General features: G+C 43.9%; 1 protein-coding gene across 2 annotated transcripts in view; it reads left to right on the forward strand.

Moving 5' to 3' along the window:
* The window catches only part of unc13d (unc-13 homolog D (C. elegans)), a 167,340-nt gene that overhangs the window by 36,021 nt on the left and 107,900 nt on the right, over positions 1-23,419 (forward strand). For both annotated transcript variants that reach the window (XM_072558113.1, XM_072558115.1), the window contains exons 4-6: positions 5,335-5,394; positions 5,795-5,861; positions 8,797-8,995. In XM_072558113.1, coding sequence (XP_072414214.1) covers positions 5,335-5,394; positions 5,795-5,861; positions 8,797-8,995 — 326 coding nt within the window. The remainder of the gene's footprint in view (positions 1-5,334; positions 5,395-5,794; positions 5,862-8,796; positions 8,996-23,419) is intronic.

Genomic DNA, 23,419 nt, shown 5'->3' on the forward strand with positions numbered 1-23,419 from the left:
AGCTTTCAGAGTGCTGCTCCTTCATTAGGTGTTTCTTGCTGTGGCATGTCAGAACTGGTGAACAATAAGTTGAGCATCATATCCTGTTCTAATGAGGGCGTCCTTCAGCACCTTCAGGTGTTTGTAAGGTTCCTCCTCATTTGAACAGATCTTGTGTGTGGGTAGGGCATGTCTGTAGAGGATGGCTGTTTCAATTTGTTTAGGGTGGAAGCTAGAGAAGTGCAGCATTGTGAGATTATCCATGGGCTTGCAGTAGAGTGAGATACTGAGGTGACCGTCCTTGATGGAGATGCATGTGTCCAAGAATGGGACTGATTCTAAAGAGTAGTCTGTGGTAAGTCTGATGGTGGGATGAAACGTGTTGATATCACTGCGTAGTTGTTTCAGTGAGTCCTCATCATGGGTCCAGAGGAAGAAAATGTCATCAATGTAGCTGGTGTATAGTATTGGCTGGAGGTCCTATCCAGCAGAGAAGTCTTTTTCGAAAAAAAATTTATTTAAGGTAGATGAAGACTTCACTTCCTTAGTGAATCACTAGAGAAGGCAAAGATCAAGTATATCTTAGAATCATAGAAATTCTACAATGAAGACAGCCATTCAGCCCATTGAGCATGCACTGAACATACAAAGAACATTCCAATCAAACTGACCACCCCACCCTATCCCTGTAACCCCGTGTTTACCATGACTAATTAATCTAGCTTGTATATCCCTTGACACTATGGGGCAATTTACCATGGCCAATCCACCTAACCTGCACATCTTTGAACTGGGAGGAAATCAGAGTACCCGGAGGAAACCCACACAGACAATGTGCAAATTCCAGACAAAAAAATCACTCAAGGCTGGAATCGAACCTGGGGCCGTGCCACTGTGTACGACCCAATGATTGGATTCCCAAAGGCTCCCAGAACGCATAGAAAATCAATTAGACTCAGAGAATCATAGATTGTCCAGCATGGAAATAGACCCTTTGGTTCAATTCGTCCATACCAATCAGATTAATCTAGACTAAATTAATCTAGTCCCATTTGCCAGCATTTGGCCCATATCCTTCTAAACCTTTCTTATCATGTACCCATCCAGATGCCTTTTAAATGTTGTAATTGTATCAGACTCCACCACCTCCTCTGGAAGCTCATTCCATGCACACACTACCCTCTGCTTGAAAATGTTGCCCCTTAGGCCCCTTTTAAATCTTTCCCCTCTCACCTTAAACCTGTCTGCAGTCATCACTTTCTTCTACTTAATGCACTGACCAATAAAGATAAGTGCACCAAACACTGCCTTCACTGCCCTGTCTACCTGCAACTCCACCTTCAAAGGAACTATGAACCTGCATCCCCAGGTCTCTTTGTTTGGCAATGCATCCAGGACACTACCATTAAGTATATATTACACCCTGAACAATATTCTGTTGGTAATCTCTAAATTCATTATCGCTACAAACTGCACTTTGCATTTTGGATGCAATGCTGAAAAGTATTGGTACTACAGTTACATGAATGTCAAGGCACAGAAACAACTTATTTATAATTAGTGTCAGGTACACTGCATTTCCAACTCTGACCTGTTCATGGCCCACTGCAATTTCAATGTAACCTCTTGTTATCCGATGTGTTAGAACTCTCATTGTTTTCTCTTTATTTAATTTTATTTATCATTTTTTTGGTTTGGAATTGTGAGCAAAGAGCTAAAGGTAACCTTTGAACTGTGAGCAGCAGCTTGTTTGTAAGCCCAAGGAGAACCTCACAATGCTGCACTTCTCTTGCTTTCACCCTAAACATATGAAAACAGCCATCCCCAATGAACAAGCTGTACGTATATGCAGGATCTGTTCAGTTGAGGATGAATGTGACGGACACTTGAAGATGCTGAAGGAAACCCTCTTTAGAACAGGGTATGATGCTCAACTCATCGATCGTCAGTTCCGACGTGCCACAACGAGACACCGTAATGACACCTTCAGGAGCAGACACGGGATATGACCGATAGGGTACCCTTTATTATTCAGTATTTCCCAGAAGTAGAGAAACAACGCCATGTTCTTCGCAGCCTGCAGCACATTATTGATGAGGATGAGCACCTCGCCAAGACCTCCTCTACATCTCCACTTCGTGTCTTTAAACAACTGCCAAATCTTAAACAGACCATTGTTCACAGCAAACTGCCCAGCCTTCAGGACAACATTGTCCACAACACCATACAACCCTGTCATGACAACCACTGCAAGACATGTCAGAATGTCAACATGGATACTACTATTACATGTGCGTACACACCCCACCACGCATGTGGCAGATACTCATGTGACCCGGCCAAGACATGATATATTGGCGAGACCAAGCAGATGCTACAACAACAGATGAATGACACCACACAACAATCACCAGACAGGGATGTTCCCTCCCAGTCAGGGAACACTTCAGCGGTCAGGGACATTCAGCCTTGGATCTTCAGGTGACCATTCTCCAGCGGGCTTTGGGATATGCAGCAATGCAGAGTTATTGGACTATAACCTGGTGTTGTGTGATTTTTAACTTGAGTAGAAAGGTTGAAGTTTGAACTGGTTCTTTGGAAAGGTGTTTAGTCGGAAGGATTGTCTCTGTGAAAGTGACAGGATAGGGGTTTGATTGTTTCCTGTCATTATCAGTTTACTGAAAGTTCTATGAATAGTACCTCAGTTACAATAATTAAGTGAGTATGACTGGGTGGCTACAGGAAGATATTTGCATGCATCAGTGTCTTCAAAAACCAAGCAAGATATAATCCCATGTGCCTGTGTTACTGATTGCGGAGACAGCTTAAATGAACTTTAGTCATTTATATAAATAATTTGGATGTGAACATTGCAGATATGGTTAGTAAATTTGCAGGTGACACCAAAATTAGTGGTGTAGAAAACAGTGAAGAAGGTTGCCTCAGAGTACAATGGGACCTTGATCAGCTGGGCCGACAGATGGCAGATGGAGTTTAGAATCATATTCAGAATAATGTGAGATACTGCATTTTGGTAGGGCAAATCAGAGCAGGACCTATACACTGAATGGTAGGGTCCTGGGGAATATTGCTGAACAAAGAGATCTTGGGGTGCGCGTTCATGCATGTTCATCTATTAGGTGGGGCGGTAGCTCAGTGGTTAGCACTGTTGCCTCACAGCACCAGGGTCCCAGGTTTGATTCTGGCCTCAGGCAACTGTTTGTTGGAGTTTGCACATTCACCCTGTATCTGCGTGGGTTTCCTCCAGGTGCTCCGGTTTCCTCCCACAGTCCAAAGATGTGCAGGTCAGGTGACCTACTAAATTGCCCATAGTGTGAAGTGCTTTAGTCAGAGGGAAGTGGGTCTGGGTGGGTTACTCTTCGGAGGGTCAGTGTGGACTGTTTGGGCCGAAGGGCCAGTTTCCACACTGTAGGGGAATCTAATCTAATCTTCATAGTTCCTTGAAAGTGAAATTGCAGGTAGGCAGGCTAGTGAAGAAGGTGTTTGGTATGCTTGCCTTTATTGGTCAGTGCATTTGAGTATAAGAGTTTGGGAGGTCATGTTGCGGCTGTACAGGACATTGGTTCCGCCACTTTTGGAATAATCCATCTGGTCTCCTTGCTATCGGAAAAATATTGGGAAACTTGCAAGGATTCAGAAAAGATTTGCAAGCATGTTGCCAGGATTAGAGGTTTGAGCTATAGGGAGAAGCTGAATAGGCTAGGGCAATTTTCCCTGGAGCATCAGAGGCTGAGGTGTGACTTTATAGAGGTTTATAAAATCATGAGGGGCATTGATAGGATATTTAGACAAAGTCTTTTCCCTGGGGTGGGGTAGTCCAGAACTAGAGGGCATAAGTGTAAGGTGAGAGGAGAAAGATTTAAAAGATACCGAAAGGGCAACTTCTTCATGTAGAGGGTGGTGCATGTATTGCAAGAGATACCAGAGGAGGTGGTGGAGGCTGGTACAATTATGTTTAAAAGGCAGCATGATGGGTATATGTATAGGAAGGGTTGAGAGGGTATGGTGCAAATACCAGTAAATGGGACTAGATTAATTTAAGCTATCTAGTCTGCATGGACGAGTTAGATCAAAGGGTCTGTTTCTGTACTGTACATCTTTATGACTATGACTTTGTAACTGTCAAGTTACATTTTATTTATTCTTTTCCTTTTCATTTATCCCTTAATTGTGTCTGCCTGTCTATCTGTATGTTAAAGTGGAACCTAGGATTAAAGAGGATTGGGTTTAAATCATAGACTTAATAAGATTTCCATGTTTAACTTTGTTCTAAGATTCTTTTGTTTCAACTATAAACTTGATGCCTCGTATGAATTATTTATAAAGTCTGATACTGGGTATTCAAAAAGTCGGTTTAGGAACCATTGGGGTCATCTTTGATGGTCGTTGATTTTTTCAATTTTAGAGCATTATGAAATACGATAGGGAGACAGATTTGATATGGCTGTCTGTCCCTTGTCATAACAGAAGACATAAGGTTGGACCAAAGGGTCTGTTTCCATGCTGTACATCTCTATGACTCTATGACTGAATGTATATTCAAATTACATCTTTCTCATAATGGAAACCCTGTTTCTTAATACCATAAGGCAACAGATTTCTGGTGTATTGTCCTAGTTCTTGAACTGTGGTAAAGAAAGTATACGGCATGCTTGCCTTTATTGGTCAGGGAATAGAGTCAAGATGTCATGTTGCACCTCCACAAGACTTTGATTAGGCCACACTTAGATATTGCATTCAATTCTAGTCATCACATTACAGGAAGGATGTGGAGGCTTTGGAGAGGGAGCAGAAAAAATTTACCAAGATGCTGCCTGGATTAGAGGGTATGAGCTATAAAGGAGATGGTAGAAAAACTCAGGTTGTTTTCTCTTGAGTGGTGGAGGTTGAGGGGAGATTTGACAGAAGTTTATTAAATTATGAGACACATAAATAGTTGACAGTCAGAATCTTTTTCTCCAGAGGTGAGATATCTAATACTAGGGAGCATGCATTTAAGGTGAGAGGGGAAAAGTTCAAAGGAGATATGAGGGGCAAGTTTTTTTACCCGGGGAGTGCTGTGAGTCTGGAACACGCTGCCAGGGGTGGTGACAGAGGCAGGTACGATAGGGCTGTTTAAAAGATTTTCAGAGAAGCACATGAATATGCAAGGAATAGTGGGATATGGACCAAGGGCAGGCTGCAGAGATTAGTTTAATGTGGCATCATGTTTGGCACAATATTATGGGCCAAAGGGCCAGTTCATGTGCCGTATTGTTCTATGTTCTATTAATGTATGAGCATATGGTCCCACAATGACCTGCTTGACTATTTCTTGCTTCTCTCAATTTCTAGGCTTTCCAGATGGATCAAGAAGAGCACAGAGGTATTCTGGAGCAGATCAAGCAGCTAAAGGTGAGCTGAGTAGTCTCAAATACTTTGTTTATGGAAAGGAGTACAATTTCAGGGGTGTTTGTTGTAACATGTATTATGATTTCCCAAAAAGGGCACCTAGAAAGTTTTGTGTCTACAATGTGGGAAATGTGGGAGGATATGGTGAGACATGCAAGCTGCATCAGGTTGAGCGAGTCGGAGATGTAGAGTATGTCAGTGGGTTTATCCTGAGGAGTGTGAGATTGTTGGTGTGTTTACACTTGGGCTTTTGAAGATGCAATCATGATAAGAGATTTGGGGCATTCCAGATTGTAACACTGTGTGAGAAACAATACTGGGAATTGCCTGCTGTAATTCAAAGGTAATTTGGCTGTGGCAGTATTGCTGAGACTTCTCTTGCTTTCTATTGTCACTTCCACAGCCACCCACTGTCTTCCTGAAGTTAACAGTGAAGGAAGCCCAGGGAATCTTGGCCAAAGATGCAACTGGTGAGTATATATTATTGCTTTGTGTGATCTGCAATAGGCAGCAAGAGTTCTGTGATAATCTTCAGGCTAAAAAGAATCAGTTCGATAATGTGTCATCCTCCAAAGTAAGTCTCTGAAGAAGGTTTGAAGGACTGACCTGTTGGTATTTGATGAACATCATGTTACACAGGTTAGTAATATGTTTGGAACAATAACATGAGTCATTGTTATGGAACTGATTAATACATAGTACGGGCTAGATATGTCACTTGAATAAAGGTCTCAAGATCACCCTCAATGGATGGAATCTCTGATTTGAGTGAAATCGGTGCCAAAATACTGTCCTTTTGAAAAGTGTATGTTTGGCCGCTCCCACTAACAAGGAGTTTCAGTTCAAACCTATTTGCCTATAGCCATGGTCCAGCATTGTCAGAAAACACTTTAAAACAAAAATATTTTTGAAAATCACTTCAGTATTCCTTGATATATTCAAAGAGTGAGAAGTCAGTAAAGTTTCAATAATACAACTGAAATGGTGAAACCACACAAAAAAACACATTTTAAATTACAGTGTCAAATCATGATGCGAGTAACCTGATTTTAAATTACTAAGAATATATTTTAGAAAGTATACTGAATTCTTTTCCAGTTGTATTAGTGTACAGTAATTAGATACTCAATAAATGTTGGTTAAAGAATTATATGAAACTTTTCTATTGTTACCTATTAGTGAGTCATTCCTTTCACGTGATGAGCTTTCTCCAACCTCTGCAAAAACTGAAACTGCCAGAAACATCCAGTGGCAATGAATCCATCTTAATGCGGTGGCCGGTTTTGTGGGAGGATTTGTTGTTAGTGCTGTTTTCATGAAACTAACACAAAAGATCACAGAAAACTTGATTTGCAATAGAAATAATTTTCATTTAAAATTATGCCATTCGCTGTGACCTAAAAAAACCCACAAACCAGCTAAAACTCCAGCTCCACAACATATGCTTCTGCTCTTACCCTTTGTGTGCCATCCATACGCCCATCTTAAGGTCACTCCCCCTGTTTGAAGAGGAAATGATACTTTCAAAAGTGGTGCCTTCTGTCATGTGTGCAAGAATGTGAAGGCACAGAACTGACATCGGCAGGATAGTCCTTCAGGTGCTACTCAGAAACAAATGATATGTCTCAACGTGATGCTCATTGGCCTCTTTAGAGTTGGAAGTGTGGACAGTCTTTATGAATTCAGAATCTCTCCCTCATGGTGGCCTGGGACTATTCCTTGAGAAAATTGAAGGCACCCAAGAGTACAACACTGTTGCATGTAGTGGTTTCTATTGTCCTTGTCTATGTGGCAGCTTATGGTTGAATTAGAGTGCTGCCATCAATTGTCCTTTCCTGGATACTTTGTAGTAAATCTTTTCAGTGATGTTACCAAACACCTCTGGAACAAGTGGGACTTGTAACCAGGTGACACTACCACTGAAATAACGCCACAGAGGCTGGTATCCTGTCACTAAGTCACCCTTTATTTCCATGTGGAGGGTCCTTGACACTGATCCAGCTCCCTTAGAGCCAGCTCTCAGAGTGAACAGAACCTCTAACTGTTTAGATCTGTCAGCAAGGACTTCTTAATCAGACCAGATTAACAGCCTTAATCAGGGAACTCATATTCAATGAGGTCCACATGACTGACCTCATTACAATCACTATAACCACCATACCATAAGTGCCCCACTCCTCCTATCTAGGTTAAGTGCAAGAGTTTGTATAATTAGCTATCGTAGAGGATAAACCACCATTGAAAACCACCATCTTAATGAGAAGATGCTCTAATTGTAACAACAAAATGTAAGTTATTGCATGAGAGCAATAGTTATAGTTATATCATAATAGTTATAGTTATAGCAAAAGTTATATCCCTAACAGAAAAATGTGTCATCAATTTTGGATTGTGGGAGGAAACCAGAGCACCCAGGGAAAACCCACGCAGATGCTGAGAGAATGTGCAAACTCCACACAGACAGTCACCCAAGGGTGGAATCGAACCCAGGTCCCTAGCACTGTGAGGTAGCAGTGCTAACCACTGAGCCACTGTGACCGCCCCCCCCCCCCCCCCCTCCCCCCACTGTGAAGATTACACTCTCAGTTTGGTTTGCTGTTTGTCACACTTGTACACATTGAAAACTTCACCACAACCCAAAAAAATGTGGCATCATCAAGTTGGGTGGAGTCCAATGAAACTTCAACATTATCCTTTTCAGGACCTTGTCTTGTACACAAAAACCCTTATGAGCAGCACTACAAGTATTTAACAATAGGTGTCTGCCACAAATAACATGATTGTTGCCTTGTTCTTACAGTTATCTGTTATTTGTGCAAATTAGCCTCAGCTTCACTGTAACATAGGAGTTGTTGACATGTTGCCCAGAAGTATACCCTTGAACGATGAAGCCTGATTCAAGTCACATAACATCTCCCTAACCTCCTGTCAGGTCTCCAGATGGAAGGAAGAACTGGGGAGCTGTGTAATAGGTAACCAGTCCAATACTGTTCATGATCACCCAAAAGGTAAAATTATGCCCTTGATTTCAACTAAATGAGATGCTAGTCAGAGAATCATTGCAGGGTGTTGTCTTCAGACAAATAAAGAGGGTGCTTAGAGGATTGATGATATAAGGTGACTGAGGGAAAGACAGTGAAGGGAGAGAATTGTTACATCCACTAACTAGGCAGTAAGCTATAGGAAGCCAGTTCCCTCTGCCACCAGGTGATAAAGGTAAATGTTGACCATTCATGCTAAATGAGAAGCCTTTTCAGCTACCTTATACATGTGAGAAGTATGTGTATGAGATTATAGGAGATTCTGGAGTGCAGTCAGTCTTTCCACTTGGAGTGTCAAGTTAACAAATGATCAATTTGTACTTGACCCCTTCTAACAAGTGTTCTCATTCAATCTCTTCTCTAGGCTACAGTGATCCTTATTGTTTGTTGGGGGTGATGGTACCTGAAGAGCACCAAGAAGAAGAGGCCAGCAAAGCAGACAGTCCCCTGCCCAGGAGACGACAGAAAGCTATTGTAAAAGATTCAATTCCTCAGGATAAAATTCAGAGAACAGAAGTCAAGAAACAGACCCTGAATCCCATTTGGAATGAAACATTTCTCCTGTGAGTATCAATATGACCACAGATATAGGAGCAGAATCAGGTCATTCAGTTCATCGAGTCTGCTCTAAATTCAATCATTACTGACATGTTTCTCAACCTCATTCTCCTGCCTTCTCCCCATAAACCTTGATCCCTTTACAAATCAAGAACCTATCTATCTCTGTCTTAAGTATAGTCAATATCTTGATTACCACAGCTTTCTGCAGCAATGAGTTCCACAGCTTAACTGCCTTCTAGCTGAAAAGATTCATCCTCATCTCAGTTTAAAAGGATCATCCCTTCACCACAAGGCTGTGCCCTCTGGTCCTTGTCTGTCTTACTAGTGGAAACATATTCTTTACATCATCCTATCCAAGCCTCTCAGCTATCTGTAAGTTTCAAATGAGATTGCTCTCTTCTAAGCTCCATGGATTCCTCAACCGCTCCTCATATGACAAGCTCTTCATCCCCAGGATCATTCTTGTGAACCCCCTCCAATGCTAGTATATTCTTCCTTAGATACATGGCCCAAAAGAGCTCACAATATTCTAAATGCCTTTTGACCAGAGCCTTATACAGCCTCAGGAGTATATCCCTGCTGTTGTATTTACAGCCTCTTGAAAATGAATGCTAATATTGCATTTGTCTTCCTGCATGTTAACTTTAAAAGAATCCTGAACTAGGACTCCTAACACCCTTTGTGCTTCAGATTTCCAAAACTCTTCCCTGTTAGACAATTGTCTACACCTCCTTTCTTCATATGAAGTACATAGCCTCACATTTTCCCCACACTGTATTCCATCTGCCTCTTCTTTGCCCATTCTGCTGGTCTGTCCAATTTCTTGTTCAGCCTCCTGCTTCCTCAACCTATCTTTGTGTCATTTGCAAACTTAGCAACAATGCCCTCAATTCCTTCCTCTAGATCATTAATATTTAACACGAATAGTTCTGGTCTGCGGAATTCCACGTCACTGGCTGCCAACATGACAAAGACCCCCTTTAGCCCCGCTCTCTTCCTTCTGCCAATCAGCTAAGCCTCTATCCGCACTAGTACCTTGCCCCTAACACCATGGGTTCATCTTATTTAGCAGCGTCCTATGCAGCACCTTGTTAAAGGCCTTCTGGAAATCCAAATAGATCACTTCCATAGAACATAGAACATAGAAAAATACAGCGCAGTACAGGCCCTTTGGCCTTTGATATTGCGCTGATCCAAGCCCACTATCCTCCATATGCCTATCCAATGCCCGTTTAAATGCCCATAAAGAGGGAGAGTCCACAACTGCTACTGGCAGGGCATTCCATGAACTCACGACTCGCTGAGTAAAGAATCTACCCCTAACATCTGTCCTATACCTACCACCCCTTAATTTAAAGCTATGCCCCCTCGTAATAGCTGACTCCATACATGGAAAAAGGTTCTCATGGTCAACCCTATCTAAACCCCTAATCATCTTGTACACTGCCTCTCCTTTGTCTAACTTGTTCATTACCTCTTCAAAAATCTCTTAACAGATTTGACAGGCTTGACCTCCCCTTGACGAAGCTATGCTTACTTAGCCCTATTTTACCTCCAGCTTCCAAGCACTTCATAATCTCATCCTTAATGACCACATCAAGTCAGTGCACAGTGCCCTTGTCAGTCTTCCATGGTGTTTTAAGTGGGAGGTCAAAGATTATACTCGCTGTCTTCCCTGTTCAATGTCATTTAATTGCTGGTTTACTCTCTCCTCTTGTTCTTCTTTCTCATTTCTTCTACTTCTCTCTATATTTTTTTCTCTTTCTTCCCTCTCTGCTTTTCTGTTTATTTCTTCGTTTCTTTTGGCTGGTGGGTGGCTTGGTCTGTGTCAATATTTCAAAGGCCACCCTTTTCTTTGTCAGTAGCTTTTTTGACTGCTGCATTTAGTCCTGATCTTACTCCCCGCCTTAAGACTTGCTGGCTCATTGCAAATCCAGGGAATCTGCAACCCTGGCTGATAGACACAGTCATACAGCATCAAAACAGACCCTTCAGTCCAACACGTCCGCACTGACCAGACATCCTAATCCGACCTAGTCCCATTTGCCAGCATTTGGTACATATTGCTCTAAATTCTTCCTATTCATGTACGCATCCACGTGCCATTTAAATGTTGTAATTATACCCAACTCCATCAATTCCTCTGGTAGCTTATTCCATACACACACCTCCCTCTATGTGACAAAGTTACCCCTCAGGTCCTTTTTAAATCTTTCCCCTTTTACCTTAAATCTATGCTGTCTAGTTTTGGACTCCCCCATCCTAGGGAAATGACCTTGACTATTCACCTAATCCATGCCCTTCATGATTTTTTAAACCTCTGTAAGGTCACCCCTCAGCCTTCGATGCTGCAGGGAAAAAGCCCCAGCCTTTTCAGTCTCTCCCTATAACTCAAACCCTCCAATCCCAGCAAAGTCCTTGTAAATCTTTCCTGCACACTGTCAAGTTTAACAACATCCTTCCTATAGAAAGGCGACCAGAATTGTATGCAGTACTCTAAAACTGGCCTCACCAATATCTTGTACAGCTGCAACATGACACCCCAACTCCTATCTCAGTATTCTGACCAATGAAGGCAAGCGTTCCAAGTGCCTTCTTCACAACCCTGTCTACCTGCGACTCCATTTTCCAGAAACTGCATGTGCGCCCCTAAGTTGCTTTGTTCAGCAATACTCCCCAGGACCTTACCATTAAGCGTATAAGTCCTGCCCTAGAACATAGAACATAGAACAGTACAGCACAGAACAGGCCCTTCAGCCCACGATGTTGTGCCGACCATTGATCCCCATGTATGCACCCTCAAATTTCTGTGACCATATGCATGTCCAGCAGTCTCTTAAATGTCCCCAATGACCTTGCTTCCATAACTGCTACTGGCAACGCATTCCATGCTCTCACAACTCTCTGTGTAAAGAACCCACCTCTGACATCTCCTCTATACTCTCCTCCGTCCAGCTTAAAACTATGACCCCTCGTGTTAGCCATTTCTGCCCTGGGAAATACTCTCTGGCTATCGACTCTATCTATGCCTCTCATTACCTTGTATACCTCAATTAGGTCCCCTCTCCTCCTCCTTTCCTCCAATGAAAAAAGTTCGAGCTCAGTCAACCTCTCTTCATAAGATAAGCCCTCCAGTCCAGGCAGCATCCTGGTAAACCTCCTCTGAACCCTCTCCAAAGCATCCACATCTTTCCTATAAAAGGGCGACCAGAACTGGACGCAGTATTCCAAGTGAGGTCTAACCAAAGTTTTATAGAGCTGCAACAAGATCTCACGACTCTTAAACTCAATACCCTTGTTAATGAAAGCCAAAACACCAAAATCGTTAATTTCAAAAACCACCAATCAGGAATGGACCCGGACCATATAACAGGCCATCACCATAGGACAGAACAGGACCACACACCGCAAAAAAACGGCACTGAAAAAAAAAGGCCAAACTAACACACAACAGAGAGGACACCACAACACACACCAGGGTTAGAAACCTCTCCCACAGACAGCTCACAGACACGGAAAGAACAATACTGGCCAAGGGACTCAACTCCAACCACAGGGACGCCAAGACAGCAGACTTCCTAGGAGCACTAGAATGCACACTCAGGAACAATGGACTGACAGAAGAGACACAACAAACAGTGAGACAAAGTATCGTACCACTGATAACAAGAAAAAAACAAGCACACAACCTCAACACCAAGGAGAGGGAAGCACTAAAAGCACTAAGAAACGATAAGAACATAATCATACTACCAGCAGACAAAGGCAGAATGACGGTCATCCTGGACAAAGCAGAGTACATGCAAAAAGCACAACAACTACTTGCAGATACCAACACCTACCAAAAGAGGGAATTTGACCCCCACCCCACAGCTCACCAATAAGATAAACAACACACTGAGGAACCTACAAAAAAACGGACAGATAACCAGGTCTGACCTACAAAGAATGAAACCTGAAAGCAACAACACCCCCAGATTCTATGGACTACCCAAAGTGCACAAACCAGACATCCCACTCAGACTCATAGTATCACTACCAGGGACACCATCACACAAACTGGCTAAAGAACTACAGCAGAAACTCAAACACCTGATCAGCGGATCCAGACACTCTATACAGTCAACACAGGAATTCTTTGGACATCATCAGGAATATACACATAGACAAGGAAGAAACGATGGTCTCATTCGATGTAACGGCACTGTTCACCTCTATCGACAAAACCCTAGCCAGAGAAACAATAGCCAACCTGCTGGACATACAGAACAGACAACAAGACGGGGAACCTATCAACAAAGACGGCATACTCAAACTACTGGACCTGTGCCTCACAAAACACTTCACATTCAACAACCAGATATACGAACAAATCAACGGCACACCCATGGGCTCACCCATCTCTGGACTCATAACAGAAGCAGTAATGCAAAGATTAGAACAAACAATCTTACTGCAAATTCAACCCAAACTCTGGGTCAGATATGTGGATGGCACCTTTGTAATCATTAAAAACACAGAAATAGAGAACACACATCGGATCATCAACGCCACACTCACAGGAATCCGATTCACGGGAGAGAAAGAAAAGGACAACCAACTCCCATTCCTAGATGTGATGATAAAGAGAACACTGAACGGAGAATTCACCACAAAGGTTTACAGGAAAGCCACACACACAGACCAAGTCCTAACCTACGAAAGCAACCATCCCAACACACACAAACGAAGTTGCATCAAGACACTATTCAAAAGGGCCACAACACACTGCAGTACACCAGAACTGCAAAAAGAGGAAGAAGAACACCTATACAATGTATTCACCAAAAACGGATACCCCCGCAATTTCATCAACAGATGCCTAAGGGAAAGACAATGGAATGAAGACATGCCACAACCCAAAGGACTAGCCACACTACCATACATCCGGAGCATTTCTGAACTGACAGCACTCGGACTTATAACAGCACACAAACCAACAGCCACTCTCAGACAACAACTCACCAGGACGAAGGACCCGATACCCAGCATGAGCAAAACCAATGTAGTGTACAAACTCCCATGCAAGGACTGCACAAAACACTACATAGGACAAACAGGAAGACAGCTAACGATCCGTATCCATGAACACCAACTGGCCACGAAACGACACGACCAGCTATCCTTAGTAGCCACACACTCAGATGACAAGCAACATGAGTTCGACTGGGACAACACTACTATTATAGGACAAGCCAAACAGAGAACAGCCAGGGAATTCCTAGAGGCATGGCACTCATCCACAGATTCAATCAATAAGCACATCGACCTGGACCCAATATACCGGCCACTGCAACGGACAGCTGGAACTGACAACCGGAAGCGGCAGGTACAAATCACTATAAATGCAGGAGGAAACATCACAGAAGCACTTCACAGGAGGCTCCCAAGCACTGAGGATGTCACCTAGAGAGGGGACGAAACGTCTGCAACACAAATTCCCAGCTCGGCGAACAGAACCACAATACCATATGCTTTCTTAACAACCCTATCCACTTCGGCGTCCATTTTAAGGGATCTATATACCTGCACACCAAGATCCCTCTGTTCCTCCACACTGCCAAGAATCCTATCCTTAATCCTGTACTCAGCTTTCAAATTTGACCTTCCAAAATGCATCACCTCGTACTTATCCAGGTTGAACTCCATCTGCCACCTCTCAGCCCATCTCTGCATCCTGTCAATGTCCTGCTGCAGCCTACAACAGCCCTCTATACTGTCAACGACACCTCCAACCTTTGTGTCGTCAGCAAACTTGCTGACCCATCCTTCAATCCCCTCATCCAAGTCATTAATAAAAATTACAAAGAGTAGAGGCCCAAGGACAGAGCCCTGTGGAACACCACTTACCACTGACTTCCAGGCAGAATATTTTCCTTCTACTACCACTCGCTGTCTTCTGTTGGCCAGCCAATTCTGTATCCAGACAGCTAAGTTCCCCTGTATCCCATTCCTCCTGACCTTCTGAATGAGCCTACCATGGGGAACCTTATCAAATGCCTTGCTGAAGTCCATATACACCACATCCACAGCTCGACCCTCATCAACTTTTCTAGTCACATCCTCAAAGAACTCGATAAGGTTTGTGAGGCGTGACCTGCCCCTCACAAAGCCGTGTTGACTGCATTTAATCAAGCCATGCTCTTCCAGATGGTCATAAATCCTATCCCTCAGAATCCTTTCTAACACCTTGCAGACGACAGACGTGAGACTTACTGGTCTGTAATTGCCGAGGATTTCCCTATTTCCTTTCTTGAAGAGAGGAATTACACTTGCCTCTCTCCAGTCCTCAGGTACAACTCGAGTGGAGTGCGAGGATGCAAAGATCTTCGCAAGTCGCAAAGCAATTGCATTTCTCGTTTCCCAAAGCAGCCAAGGACAAATCTGGTCCGAACCTGGCAACTTGTCAATCTTAATGTTTGACAAAATCTTCAGCACATCAGTTTCCTCAATCTCTATCCAATCCAGCATGCACACCTGCTCTTCAAAGGTTTCATTCACTACAAAGTTCGTTTCTTTCATAAAGACAGAAGCAAAAAACTCATTTAGGGCTTCCCCTACCTCCTCAGACTCTATCCACAAGTTCCCTATGCTATCCCTGATTGGCCCTACTCTTCCTTTGACCATTCTCTTATTCCTCATGTAAGTGTAAAATGCCTTTGTGTTGTCCCTAATCCGTTCTGCCAAGCCTCTCTCGTGCCCCCTCCTGGCTCTCCTCCTCGCCTGCCTGTAATCCTGTAGAGCTGAGCTTGACCCTAGCTTCCTCCACCTTATGTAAGCTACCTTCTTCCTTTTGACGAGAAGCTCCACCGCTCCCGTCATCCAAGGTTCCTTTATCTTACCCCTTCTTGCCTGTCTCAGAGGGACATATTTATTCATCACTCGCAACAACTGTTCCTTAAACAGTCTCCACATGTCTATAGTGCCTTTACCATGGAACAATTGCTCCCAGTCCATGCTTCCTAACTCATGTCTAATCGCATCATAGTTTCCTCTTCCCCAATTAAATATCCTCCCATTTTGCCTAATCCTCTCTTTCTCCATAGCTATGTAGAATGTGAGGCAGTTGTGGTCACTATCACCAAAATGCTCTCCCACCACAAGATCTGATACCTGCCCCGGCTCGTTTCCGAGCACAAAGTCTAGAATGGCCTCTCCCCTCGTCGGCCTGTCAACATACTGAATTAGGAAACCCTCTGAACACACCTTGCAAAAAACAGTTCCATTCAATTCTTCTGCTTGAAGGAGGTTCCAATCAATATTGGGAAAGTTAAAGCCACCCATTACAACAACCCTACTACGTCCACACTTTTCCAAAATCTGCCGACCTATGCTTTCTTCCGTCTCCCTGCTGCAATTGGGGGGCCTGTAGTAAACCCCTAACGAGGTGACTGCTCCCTTGCTGTTCCTAATTTCCACCCATACTGACTCGGTAGGCAGATCTTCCTCGACAATGGAAGCTTCTGTATCTGTGAAACCCTCTCTGATTAGTAGTGCTACACCCCTTCCTCTTATTTCCCCCCCCCCCCCCCCCTCCCTATTCTTTTTAAATGATCTAAACCCTGGAACATCCAGCAACCATTCCTGCCCCTGAGAAACCCATGTCTCTGTTATGGCCACAACATCATAGCACCAGGTACTGATCCATGCTCTAAGCTCATCACTTTTATTCCTGATACTCCTTGCGTTAAAGCAAACACACTTTAACTGATCCCATGGTTCCTTCCCAGGAAAATCCTCCCCACTAGCTGGTCTACCTCTTGCTATTGCCTCATCTGCATCAACTCTCACCTCCGGTATACAGCTCAGGTTCCCAACCCCCTGCCATACTAGTTTAAACCCTCTCGAACTACTCGAGCAAACCTTCCACCCAGGACATTAATCCCCTTCCAGTTCAGATACCCTAGTTTGCCTTATCAATATGCAACACCTCACATTCATCGAAATCAAATTTCACTCTCTACTTGCTGGCCCATTGGCCCATCTAACCAAGGTTCTGTTGTACTCTGAGAGAATCTTCCTCACTGTCCACGACACCACCTACTTTGGTGCCATCTGCAAACTTAGTAACCATGCCTCCTGTATTCACATCCATAAAAGTGACAAAAAGAAGTGGACCCAGCACTGATGCTTGTGGCACACCAATGGTCACAGGTCTCCAATCTGAAAAACAAACCGCTACCACCCTCTGTCTCCTACCTTCAAGCCAATTTTGTATCTAGTTGGCTAACTCCATGAAACCCGTAATCTAACCTTATTCTGGATTAGTGGTGCTGGAAAAGCACAGCAGTTCAGGCAGCATCCAAGGAGCAGTAAAATTGATGTTTTGGGCAAAGTCCCTTCATCAGGAATACGGGTAGAGAGCCTGAAGGGTGGAGAGATAAATGAGAGGAGGGTGGGGGTGGGGAGAAAGTAGTATAGAATACAATAGGTGAGTGGGGGAGGGGATGAAGGTGATAGGTCAGAGAGGAGGGTGGAGTGGATAGATGGAAAAGAAGATAGGCATGTAGGACAGGTCATGGGGACAGTGCTGAGCTGGAAGTTTGGAACTGGGGTGAGGTGGGCGAAGGGGAAATGAGGAAACTGGTGAAGTCCACATTGATGCCCTGGGGTTGAAGTGTTCTGAGGCGGAAGATGAGGCGTTCTTCCTCCAGGCGTCTGGTGGTGAGGGAGCGGCGGTGAAGGAGGCCCAGGACATGTCCTCGGCAGAGTGGGAGGGGGAGTTGAAATGTTGGGCCACGGGACGGTGTGGTTGATTGGTGCGGGTGTCCCGGAGATGTTCCCTAAAGCGCTCTGCTAGGAGGCGTCCAGTCTCCCCAATGTAGAGGAGACCGCATCGGGAGCAACGGCTACAATAAATGATATTGGTGGATGTGCAAGTAAAACTTTGATGGATGTGGAAGACTCCTTAAGGGCCTTGGATGGAGGTGAGGGAGGAGGTGTGGGCGCAGGTTTTACAGTTCCTGCGGTGGCAAGGGAAGGTGCCAGGATGAGAGGGTGGATTGAAGGGGGACGTGGGCCTGACCAGGTAGTCATGGAGGAAACGGTCTTTGCGGAAGGCGGAAAGGGGTGGGGAGGGAAATATATCCCTGGTGGTTGGGTCTGTTTGGAGTTGCCAGAAATGTCAGTGGATGATTTGGTTTATGCGAAGGTTGGTAGGGTGGATGGTGAGCACCAGGAGCGTTCTGTCCTTGTTATGGTTGGAGGGGTGGGGTCTGAGGGCAGAGGTGCTGTGGCCCAACATTTCAACTCCCCCTCCCACTCTGCCGAGGACATGGAGGTCCTGGGCCTCCTTCACCGCCGCTCCCTCACCACCCGACGCCTGGAGGAAGAACGCCTCATCTTCCGCCTCGGAACACTTCAACCCCAGGGCATCAATGTGGACTTCAACAGTTTCCTCATTTCCCCTTCCCCCACCTCACCCTAGTTTCAAACTTCCAGCTCAGCACTGTCCCCATGACTTGTCCTACCTGCCTATCTCCTTTTCCACCTATCCACTCCATCCTCCTCCCTGACCTATCACCTTCATCCCCTCCCCCACTCACCTATTGTACTCTATGCTACTTTCTCCCCACCCCCACCCCCACCCTCCTCTCATTTATCTCTCCACCCTTCAGGCACTCTGCCTGTATTCCTGATGAAGGGCTTTTGCCAAAATGTCGATTTTACTGCTCCTCGGATGCTGCCTGAACTGCTGTGCTCTTCCACCACCACTAATCCAGAATCTGGTTTCCAGCATCTGCAGTCATTGTTTAAACCCGTAATATAACCTTATTCACCAGCCTACCATGTGGAATTTCATCAACATTTACACTCTGCCTTCATCAATCTTCTCTGTCACCTCTTCAAAACAAAATCAATCAAGTTAATGAGACATAATTTCCCTTGCACAAAACCATGTTGGCTAACCCTAATCAGTCCTTATCTTTCCAAAGGCATGTACATCCTCTCCCTCAGAATCTCCTCCAACAACTCACTGATCTATACTTCCCTGGCTTTTCCTTATAGCCTTTCTTAAATAATGGCATCACATTAGCCAACCTCCAGTCTTTCGGCATCTAACCTGTAGCTGTCGATAACACAAATATCTCAGCAAGGGGTCCAGCAATTTGTTCCTTGCTTTTCACAAAGTTCTGAGATACACCTAATCAGGTCCTGGGGATTTATCTACCTTTAACACCTCCAGCATCTCTCATTCTGCAATATGAACTCTTTCAAGACATCACTATTTATTTTCCCAAATTCCCTAGCTTTCATGTCCTTCTCCACAGTAAATACTGACGTGAAATATTCATTTAGTATCTCACCACTCTCCTGTGATTCCACACAAAGATGGCCATGTTGATTTTTAAGGGTCTATAATCTGTCCATAGTTACTCATTTCCTCTTAATGTATATATGGAATCTCTTTTTATTAACTCTATTTTCCAAGGCTATCTCATGTTCCTTTTTTGCCCTCCTGATTTCCCTCTAAAGTATACTCATACTGCTCTTATACCCTTACACTCAAACACCTGACATATGTTTTTCTTGACCAAAGCCTCAATTTCTTCAGTCTTTGAGCATTTCCTTACACCTACCAGCCTTGTCCTTCATATTAACAGGAACATATAATGAATGGCGGTGCAGACTTGAAGGGCTGAATGGCCTACTCCTGCACCTATTGTCTATTGTCATATTGTCCCTGAACTCTCATTATCTCATTTTTAAAAGCTTCCCAACCATCTCTCTATCTACAAATGGCCTCCCCCAATCAACTTTTGAAAGTCCCTGTCTAATATGTCAAAACTGGCCTTAATCCAATTTAGAACTTTAACTTTCTGATCAGTTCTAATTTTTTCCATAACTATTTTAAAATTAATAGAATTAGGATCACTTACCACAAAGTACTCCCTCACTGACACCTCAGTCACTTGCCCTGCCTTATTTCCCAAGAGAAGGTCAAATATTGCTCTTTCTCTAGCAGTTAAAATCCCCTACCATTTCAACCCTATTGTTTTGATAGTTAATTGAGATCTCCTTACATATTTGCTTCTCAATTTCCCACTGACTATTGTGGAGCCTATAATACAATCCCAACAAAGTGATCATCCCTTTCTTATTTCTCAGTTCCACTCATAACTTCACTGGATGATCTCCCAAGAATATCCTAAGTACAGCTGTAATGTTATCCCTAAACAAAAATGCCACTTGCCTTCGTCTCTTGCTCCCCTTTCTATCTTTCCTGTAGCACGTATACCCCAGAACATTAAAACTGCCAGTTCTGTCCATGCCTGAGCTACATCTCTGTAATAGCTATGATACCCCAATCCCATTTTCCAACGATGCCCTAAGTTCGCCTCTCTTTCTTATCAGACCTCTTGCGTTGAAGGAAATGTAGTTAAATTTATCAGTCTTATCTTGTTCTCTGCTGAGCTCTTGTCTGCCATGACTATTTGACTTGCTGCCCTTGTCTACTGTACCAGCCTCAGCCTTTTCTCACTATTGCTGTGGTTCCCCCCTGCCCCACTCACCTTACTGGTTTAAAGCATCCTAAGTCTCCTTGCAAATCAGATGGAACCCGTCCTTTTTATACAGGTCATTTCTACCCCAAGAGAGATCCCAATAGTCCAAAAATATGAATCCTTGCCCAGCTCCTCAGCCTCACGTTCATCTGTTCTATCCTCTTATTCCTACACTCACTAGCAGGTGGCATTGGTAATAGTCCAGATATTACGAATTTGAGGACCTACTTTTCAACTGCCTACCTAGGTTCCTACATTGTCTCTTCAGAACTGCATCCCTTTCCCTACCCATGTCGCTGGTACCAATGTCCATAATGATCTGCTGGTCATTCTCCCTTTCAGAATATTCTGCATCCTCTCTGACACATCCTTGACTCTGGCACCAGGGAGGCAACACACCATCTGATGTCTCACTGATGGCTGCTGAAATGTTTGTCCGTGCCCCAGACTATACAGTCCCCTATAATAACCAATTGCTGGAACATGACATACCCCTCATGGTACCAGTCATGGTACCAAACCTGGTTGTTAGTGCTATATTTCCTTGAGTGGTCATTCCCCACTTATAGTATTTAAAATGGCATACCTGTTTGAGATGAGGATAGCCAGGGGAAACTCCTCACTACCTGACTACCTCTCCTACCATTCCTAGCAGTCAACCATCCAACTGAATATATCTACGGTGTGTACAACTTCCTGAAATTGCCATCCACCAGACTCCTAGCTCCTGTAAACTCCTTATTGCTTCAATTACACTCCAGTCGATCCATGCAGTCCATTAGGATTTGCAACCAAACACTTCCTGCAGACATAGTATCCAGGAACATTCAATTCTACCTCATCTCCCACAGAGGGTGCAGAATATTCTCAAAGGGGAGAGGGACCAGGAGGTCATTGTACACATTGGAACCAATGACATAGGAAGGGAAAAGGATGATATTCTGAAGGGAGAATATAGAAAGTTAGGCAGGATTTTAAAAAGGAAGTCCTCAGGGGTAGTAATATCTGGATTACTCCTGGTGCTACAAGCTACTGAGGGTAAGAATAGGAGGATAGAGCAGATGAATGCGTGGCTGAGAAGCTGGTGCATGGCAGAAGGGTTCACGTTTTTGGACCATTGGAATCTTTTTTGGGGTAGAAGTGATCTGTACAAGAAGGATGGATTGCACCTGTAGTAAGGGGATAATATACTGGCAGGGAGATTTGTTAGAGCTACTTGGGAGGATTTAAACTATTAAGGTGGGGGAGGGAGCTTGGGAGATAGTGAGGAAAGAGATCAATCTGAGACTGGTACGGTTGAGAACAGAAGCAAGTCAAACAGTCAGGGCAGGCAGGGACATTGCAGAGAACAAGGTAGGATTGATCAATTAAACTGCATTTACTTCAATGTAAGAGGCCTGACAGGGAAAGCAGATGAACTCAGGTCATGGTTAGAACTGGGATATAATAGCAATTATAGAAAAGTGACTCAGAGATGGACAGGACTGGCAGCTTAATGTTCCAGGATACAAATGCTGTAGGAAGGATAGAAAGGGGGCAAGAGAGGAGGGGGAGTGGCATTTTTAATAAGGGATAGCATTACAGCTGTCCTGAGGGAGAATACATCCAGGGAAGTTATTTGGGTGGAGCTAAGAGATAAAAAAGGGATGATCACCTTATTGGGATTCTATTAGAGACCCCCTAATAGTCAGCGGAAAATTGAGAAACAAATTTGTAGGAAGATTGCAGTTATCTATAAGAATAATAGGGTGGTTATGGTATGGGGTTTTAACTTTCCAAATATAGACTGGGACTGCCATAGTGTCAAGGGTTTAGATGTGTGCAAGAAAATTTTCCGATTCAGTGTGTGGATGTTCCTACTGGAGAAGGTGCAAAACATGACCTACTCTTGGGGAATATGGCAGGGTGGGTGACTGAGGTGTCAGTGGGTGAGCACTTTGGGGCCAGCAATCATAGTTCAATTAGTTTTAAAACAGCAATGGAAGAGGATAGATTGGATCTAAAAGTTGAAGTTCTAAATTGGAGGAAAGCTAATTTTGATGGTTATCGGCATCATTCCTGATGAAGGGCTTTTGCCCAAAATGTCGATTTTCCTGCTCCTCAGATGCTGCCTGACCTGCTGTGCTTTTCCAGCACTATAATCTTGACTCTAATCTCCAGCATCTGCAGTACCCACCTCAGCCTATGAACTTTCAAAGGTGATTGGGGGTAGATGTTTGCAGGTAAAGGGACAGTTGGAAAATGGGAAGCCTTCAGAAATGAGATAATGAGTCCAGAGACTGTATATTCCTGTTAGGTGAAAGGAAAAGCTGGTAGGTATAGGGAATGCTGGATGACTAAAGAAACTGAGGTTTTGGTTCAGAAAAAGGAGGAAGCATATGTAAGGTATAGACAGGAGAGATCAAGTAAATCCTTAGAAGAGTGTAAAGGCAGTAGGAGTATACTTAAGAGGGAAATCAGGAGGGCAAAACGAGGACATGAGATAGCTTCGGCAAATAGGGTTAAGGAGAATCCAAAGGGATTCTATAAATACATTAAGGACAAAAGTATAACCAGGGAGAGAATAGGGCCCCTCAAAAAGCAGCAAGACGGCCTTTGTTTGGAGCCATAGGAGATGGTGGAGATACTAAACGAATATTTTGCATCAGTGTTACTGTGGAGCTGGACATGGAAGATATAGAATGTGGGGAAATAAATGGTGACAGCTTGAAAAATGTCCATATTACAGAGGAGATGGTGCTGGATGTCTTGAAATGCATAAAAGTAGATAAATCCCCAAGACCTGAACAGGTGTACCCAAAAACTCTGTGTGGGAAGCTAGGGAAGTGATTGCTGGGCCACTTGCTGAGATATTTGTAAGATTGATAGTCACAGGTGAGGTGC

Source organism: Chiloscyllium punctatum, chromosome 39 (assembly GCF_047496795.1).
Source record: "Chiloscyllium punctatum isolate Juve2018m chromosome 39, sChiPun1.3, whole genome shotgun sequence".
In the NCBI taxonomy this organism is placed as follows: domain Eukaryota; kingdom Metazoa; phylum Chordata; class Chondrichthyes; order Orectolobiformes; family Hemiscylliidae; genus Chiloscyllium; species Chiloscyllium punctatum.